The sequence below is a fragment of the Physeter macrocephalus genome, chromosome 4, assembly GCF_002837175.3.
Source record: "Physeter macrocephalus isolate SW-GA chromosome 4, ASM283717v5, whole genome shotgun sequence".
In the NCBI taxonomy this organism is placed as follows: domain Eukaryota; kingdom Metazoa; phylum Chordata; class Mammalia; order Artiodactyla; family Physeteridae; genus Physeter; species Physeter macrocephalus.
In genome coordinates this window covers 47,150,372-47,157,772 of record NC_041217.1, presented here as the reverse complement: position 1 = coordinate 47,157,772, position 7,401 = coordinate 47,150,372, and the positions used below count along the sequence as shown (strand labels likewise).

At 44.7% G+C, this 7,401-nt stretch overlaps 1 protein-coding gene across 1 annotated transcript in view; it reads right to left on the bottom strand.

Annotated features, from left to right (window-relative positions):
- Nucleotides 1-6,564: 6,564 nt before the first annotated feature.
- Nucleotides 6,565-7,401, bottom strand: part of PAPPA2 (pappalysin 2) — a 295,372-nt gene continuing 294,535 nt past the window's right edge. The window contains exon 22 of the mRNA XM_024133710.2: nucleotides 6,565-7,106. Within this exon, the coding sequence (XP_023989478.1) occupies nucleotides 7,032-7,106 (75 nt within the window). The 3' untranslated portion in view covers nucleotides 6,565-7,031. The remainder of the gene's footprint in view (nucleotides 7,107-7,401) is intronic.

Sequence of the window (7,401 nt, the reverse complement as noted above, 5' to 3'; positions counted from 1 at the left end):
TGTGGAAGCCTCGTGACAACAGACGGCGGGGGAAGAGACAGGAGAAGGGACCTGGCTTGGTGACGTTACCATGGCAGCTGAGGAGGTGATGGCAGCCCAAGCCGGGCTGAGAGGAAGGCAAACCGAAAGGAGGAGGATGGATGTGAGAGTTAGGAAGCAGATGCGATGGATTATGTGCAGATACGGAGAAACTGGTGTGGGACACGATTTCCCTCCAAGTAAAAGCCAGAGTCCGAGACCCTCTGTGACCCCTCTCCACCCCCATCCCTCTCTGCCCTCACCTGCTTCCCTTGTTCTGCTCTTCCGCAGACACACTAAGCTCTCTCCCACTTCACTCCTGCTGTTCCCTGTTCTGGCTCACTCTCCCCCCAGGTATCCACGGGGCAGCTGACTTCCTGCTGTTGAGAAGCATTCACAGACCTTCCCTATAGAAACTAGCACCTCCCCACCCCGGCCCCTCCTTACCCCACTTACTGCCCCTTAGTTTTCCTTGTAGCACTCTACACTATATAGTCTGTCTCCACCAATGTCTTTCCAAATAAGGAGCTTTGTTTTGTTCACTGCCGTATCCCTAGCACCTGGCACAGAATAGGTGCTCAATAAATATTTATTGATATCACCAGCTATTTGGGTATTTTTTTGCTTCACTAAAGTCAGAACAGTCCAGATATAAAATGTGTAGCCCTGGGAGACAGTGATTTCCTTAATACTAGAGTGATTCACAATTAGGCAGGACAACCCATGGTAGGAAACGTTATGTGAATAATTCAGTCTTTTGGAGACCCTTTCAAGCCTGAGAACCTATAAATCTAAGTACTGTGCTTTTTACGTGTGTGGTTTCCCCAGAGAGGGAGTGTTCTGTTAGAGCATAGAGGGTTAATGCATAGACCCTAGAACCAGACTCCGAGGGTCTAAATCAGGGCTCTGCCACTTATTAGCTGTGCCACCTTGGGCATTTCTGTACCTCTTTGAATACTTCTCATGTCTCATCTTCAAGTGTTTTACTGCTCCTCAGTCACGGTCTGACTTCTCAAAGTCAAGGTCCCTTTAGCAAGTTACCTGGCAAAGCAGAGAAGTCAAGAGCAGTGTTGAGTTCATGAGCAATATTTTCTAGGACATTTGAAGAAACTGTAGGAACCCTCTTACAGATCATTCTAAAGGTTATTGATTCGCTACCAACAAAATCATTCCTTGGAAATTACTTGTGTCCTAACACAACTTGGCTTTACTATTCAGAAAGCACTCCGAACTGCACACATCGAGTTGTGATATGGGAACTTTCTTGAGCTTTGATAGCCTTTTGTGAGATTTAAATATGTGACTTCTCAGAGTACAAATATTTTTTACAAAGCAGCTGCCTTCAGATAGCAGTTATTACCTCATGGAGAGGAAAGGCAAATTGATACAACATGATTGGCAGTCATTAAAAAGTCAATAGTCTCCTTTTATTTATTTATTTTCTGCATTTGAATAAGTGACTTTTGTGTGGACAAAGACAAGGCAAAGGAAGCTTGTCTATATTAAATGATCCTGAGAAGAAAATCTGATTTGAAGAGCACTAGCAAATTGTAGTTGATCTGTACTGTCTTTCAGGGCTTGGGAATGTTTTTATTATACTGATTTGGAATGCTAACCAGATTTGACTTGTAGATCCTTTTCAGAATGGACTCTGCCATTGTCACACCAGTTCTTACTAACCCTTGGCAATGTAACCCGAGGATCTAGTGGCAGGATCAAGGGGGAAACAAACAAAAAGAGGGATCATCAGCAAATCACGAACAACTTGAAAACAATCATTATTTTCGAATGAGTCTTACTTTGTTCCAAATACCCAGGGCATGTGTAGGTTTTATGGGTGTAGACATATATTACAAGATACAAGATTCTCATCACCATCCCTTTTTCTGAGCCAACCGTTGGGCAAACGGAAATGTTATCGGTCCAGAACCAGTGGTCTTCTTGGGGTGACATAAAAAGAGATGACCCAAAGCCAGCTCCAGAGTTGCCCTGGAGTTATTTATAAGTAAAAAGCCATATTACCCTCCTGCCATCCTGAGCCCCTCAACATCTGATTGGCCGGAATCTTAGAGTAGTGAGCCTCCCAGCTGACGGGTGACTCATCGTGTCATTTAAGTTTGTCAGTCAATGGAAACCAGAGGTCCAAAGTCTCTCGCCAGGACTCTCCCTGGGGAAACTATTAGGGAGAAGGCAGCCTTGCCAGCATGTCTCAGTCCAGCTGGCCTCACGGGCATGTGCAGGGCATCTGCTTATACTCAGGGCCTGGCATGAGCCGAGGGCCCTGGAAAGATTCTCTAGGTTTGCTGTCAGTTTTCCTACCATCAGCTACTAAGAAAGCCACCGGTAAACCAATGAGCACCTTGAAATATAAACAAGTAAAAAGACATTTAACTTTCCCATTTCAGCTGGGAAAATCTGAGTTCATTCTGGGTCTAGTGGGCTGGACTTCATGTAGTGGAAAGCACATCACATTTGGAGACAGAAAAGTTGGATTCCCATCCCAACCTGCACTTAGTAATATGAACTTAAATTTTTCAATGGCCTCTCTAATACACAGTTTCCTTACCTGTAAAATGGAAAAAAAAACCAAAACCAAAAACCAAAAACTTCTTCTGCTTAACCCATGGGTAGCAATAAAGCACATGAAGGTACTTTGCAAGCCATAAAGAAAATGTCAGGTAACATTATTTTTACTCTTAAAAGTTTATTTCTAGTCACACACCCCTCTCTCAAGTTCCAGGCTCACATTTCTAACTATCTATTCCTCAGGCCTTCCCAAAAGGCTCATACATGTACTGAGATAACCACCTGGCCCTTCTGGCAGCCAGGTGGTGCCCAGCAGGGCCAGAGACATTGGCAAACTGCCCCCAGCTGCAGAAGCCTCCTCCAGCTTGCTAAATACTGCTTTATATGAAATTTCCAACGAATTATCTATCTGGCTTTTAAACTGATTTTATCAAAAAGCAAAGACACGCTCTTTCTTCAGAAGCTTACTCCTCCTGGCTTCCCTTTTCTGTCAGCGATGATAACCTTTATGGGTATAAAGATAACGCAGAGTCATTGTCTTTGACATCTCCACTTCTCCTTTGCCTTTTCCCATCCTATGAACCATCATTTTTCTTTTCCTTCTTATATCTATCTTGGTGTCTCACAGAACCAGGCATGACTCTAGTGCCAGGCATATGACCTTAAAGAACTTTCTTTACACACTGACACTCGGTGTCCACATCTGTGAAATGAAATAGTGGAAGTTGCAGATCTGTTTGTGAGGATTAAATCAGACTGCGTTTGCCAAATGCAGGGCACATGTGAGCTGAGTTCTACCTTCTCGCTAAGTTGGATGCCCCAGGGACGTCTGCTATCACCCAGCCTTTTCCCCTTCCTGCTTCTATAGGGTCAACCCCGTTCTTCACTTTGCCTGGACTCTTCTCTCCCCCTTTCCCATTTCTGCCTATCAAGCTCGTATGCATCCTTCATGGACCATCTTTCAAATACTCCCTGCCTTTGGCATCCAGAGGTGACGCTACTGCCTCTGGACTGTAAATGATTCTTGCATTTTATTCCTACAACTCATGAGGCACTTGACATGACTACTGTGTACTCTGCTTTTGTATATGTCATCTCTTCTTGTGAACGTTCATGTTTATCTTCCTTATGCATACCATTTACTTAATAAATACTTTTTAAGTGACTGAAAAGAATCATCAGTCAATCAATGATGGATGTCCAGACCTGAAACGAGCAAATGAAGTGCTCGAGCAATTTGGAAGTGATGGAATGATTTAAACGAAGAATAAGACACCAAAGACACTTCCCATTTTGTGTGCTGATTTTTTAATGAACACTTTATAACCTTACAAAATAACTGGCTGTAGCTGTTTTACGTTACAATACAGTAGATAGCTCCTTTCACTGTGTTCCCAATCAAGCCAGCCCCCTGGGATGCTAACTGACACACTCAATAGTGATCTCACAGAGGAGAGGACATGCCAAATCCAATGCCTTGTAATGGGGGGAAGGAAAAGAGAGAATCAAGAATAGCTCTTTACTTTCAGGTACAAGTTTGCCAGCTGACCATTCTCCTCACTCTGCCCTCTCATCTCTCTGGTTGGAAACTGTCACACTAATCATCAGAGTCATCCAGCCCTAGGCAACCTGGATCCCAGAGCTCCTAGTTACTGGGGAAAAGAAGCAGCAGAGAAGTGATTTTGGAACAAGGAAACAAATGGAAGAGCCTCTGGGAGAGGCCCTCTGTATGGGAAGAGCAGCAGACCACCACGTGGAGTGAGTGTGAGTTGACATCCACTGGGGATTTGTGACCGGGGGTGTCCTAGAGCTTCAACTTTATTAGTGACCCGAGGAGCTCGAAGCACTAGGCTCCAGGGACAAAGGCTGGAAGAACCTGCCATCTATGAATGGCCAGGGCTGACTCGGGCTGGGCAGCCTGTAGCCTGAAAGGCTTTCCGCAACACCCCCAGAACCCTCCTCTCACCCTCCCAGGGCAGTGATGCAGTGCACATGTTGCCAACAGAGAATGAAATATTTTAAAATGAAGTACGAAAGAGAAATGTTCTTACTGTAACTCCTGTGGGAAGACTGAGCCCAGATCCACGCTGGCATGAACCACAGGCTCCGTATTCCTGGGGCTTTGGGGTGGGAGGGGGTGGGGATGGGGTGGATGTAGGCTTCCTGAGCTGGGCGAGGCCCAGGATAACTCTCAAGCTCAGACATGGCAGGATTCCCCTGCACGGAGTTTGACATGCTCCAAGACATTTGGATAACCATCTTACGACTGTTTTAAAATGAAGAATCTAAACTTTTCTACTGTCCTTTCCATATTGAAGCCTATCAGAATCCCAGAAAGAAATATTCTCTTCTTGGGGGCACTAAAAATGTGAACCTAGATAAGGAACAGTAGGTATCTAGGCTATTGTTTCCATTACGGCTGCAAATACAGAGAACAAGAGTATTTTGGATGGGCAGACTCTGGTCTTTCCCTTCCCCAGTGACCTTGCCACCCTCATTTCAGATCCCCACAGATAAATATGTGAAATCTCCTTCTCCTTTTTATTCCACTCCAGAATGTTGTTCTTTCCTACGTGAAGTCTGGCTCAAGATAGTGGGGGAAGTATTTCTTCTTTCTATTGATATTTGCACAGCCATTGCTTTCAGCGTTGATGGGAAGAATAGAAAACTGTGGTCAGAGCCAAAGAGCAGGCGATCCACGGAGACCAAGGCTGCCCTTGAACTTTTGCCTGTTCTTCCCTTCCTGAGATGATAAACTGGAGTGTTGAACAAGAAACTAGCTCCTTACTTTCTTTCTCCAAGGCCTAATCCATAAATCATCACTAAAAAACAACTGCAGTAGACCACATGCAAAATGAGTCAGCCCAGGACGTAAATAGAGGCAGGTTAACGTGGTCATTTCACATACAGTCCATCTATTGAGCAAGAAAGGGTTACAACGACAAAATGGACCCTAAGTAGTTGAAATTCTTCTCTCTCCCCACAGAGTGTCACCCTTGCTCCATGTTATTTTCATAGCTTGCTCAAAGTGCTCTCTCTGGGACACAGATTCGACACATCACACTTGAATAGAATTTACCTCCGAGTCTGCATTGTTCAAAAGATCCCCTTTGGTCTGCTGTGGAGACTCGGAACAAGGCTGAGTCTCCTTGACCCAATTCATCCTCCAGCACCTGGGCTCTGATTTACCCTGACTTCTCCCCTGTCTATGGCCTCCCGCGGCTCCTCCAAACCTGCCTGTTCTTCAGTTTCCTCCACCTTTCCCCGATGTCATTTCCATGACATTTTTTCCCCAGAAAGTCAACAATAGGTCATGTGGCTGTGAATGATGGCCAGGCTTGGAGACTCAGAAAAAGGGAGACCACAGGCCAAGTATGAGGAATGCGTGAGTTCCTGTAATCCTGGTGATGGGAGAGTGAGCCTACATACAGACTTGTTGACTGAGTGACTGGCCGAGAGCCACACTTGGAACAGGCACCTGTGGAAGTGCAGAAAATCCTGGGCCTCACCAACTGCAACGAAGAGTTCCAAGAACTGAAGAGAATGTATTCTTTTTGGATGGATACTCAAGAACCATAGTCTAGTTTTCCTGGACCCATCACCAATGGATAACCCCACCCACCTTTCCATGCCTTTTAGTATTATCATTCCAAGCCCCTATCTCCTCAAACTGGGCTCGGCTCCGAGTTCATGAAAAGATGATTAGCTGACATGTGATTATCAAAAACTCCATCTAATCTCTCTCTTTCCTTCCCCAGTTCCCTCTCAGCCTGCCAATCCCTAGGAATAGAAAGATGGCAGAAGAACTTGTCTTTCGGTCCTCAAACCCTCAGCATTCATTTTGGACGTGAACTTCACAGCAGCATGTGTGGAACAATGGAAAATTTTTAGCTTAGTAGACAGCAAAAAATATAATATATATAATATATTTATATCATTATGTTTAAATACTTATAAAGAATTAATAACTAACCTCATTATTACTAAGGGAGACTACACAAAGAAAGGGAGAGAGCCAGTTTAGATGAGACGAGCCCTGAAAGATGGCCATCCATTCACAATGGGGTATTAGCAGAGTGTCCCTGGCAACTTCTCTTCTAGTATTTTGGTATTGGTTTACAAGTTGGGTGGTGCTGAATAGTTGGCAGGGTGCAGAGTGGGGAGCAGGGCAAGAGTTGAGGATGGGATTTGATAGAATATAAATGGGGAAGGAGGGTCCTTGTATATATATCATATTTCTCTTTCCACTTTAAATCAACTGCCTCTTTGAAGAAATGTTTGCCTACGATTCTTCCTTACTTGGGCTACTTGATGCAATAGTTGGCACCTATAAACGTCCTCTTGCATTTCTTATAGGATCCTTCGTGTTCTTCCTTCCTTCCTTCATTTCATGACCTTTCTTCTTCATTCATCGTTTGCTTCCTTTTGTGGAGGCCTCTGATTCTTACTGCCTCCAGGGCAGTGGAAGGAGGGGCTTGACCCCACAGTTACAGGTTTTCTTCCGCCTTGGGGTCTCGGCAGGTGCACTCATCCAGATCACAGTCAGCAGCAAATGGAATGACCTCGGAGAAATCAAAGAGAAGTTGAAATCACTCATTTTTGCACCAAGCATCACACTTTCAACCAGCTTTTGCTTTTTTTCTCACTTGGTCCCAGAGGAAGTGTGGGATTGCGTGTCAGTATCACAGAATTGAAATGAACACTCAGTTCTTTCACTTACAAACCGTGTCTCCTTAGGCAAGGTAAACCTTCCTTCCTTGCTTCACTTTCTTTTTTTTTTTTTTTTTTTTTTTTGCGGTACGCGGGCCTCTCACTGTTGTGGCCTCTCCCGTTGCAGAGCACAGGCTCTGGACGCGG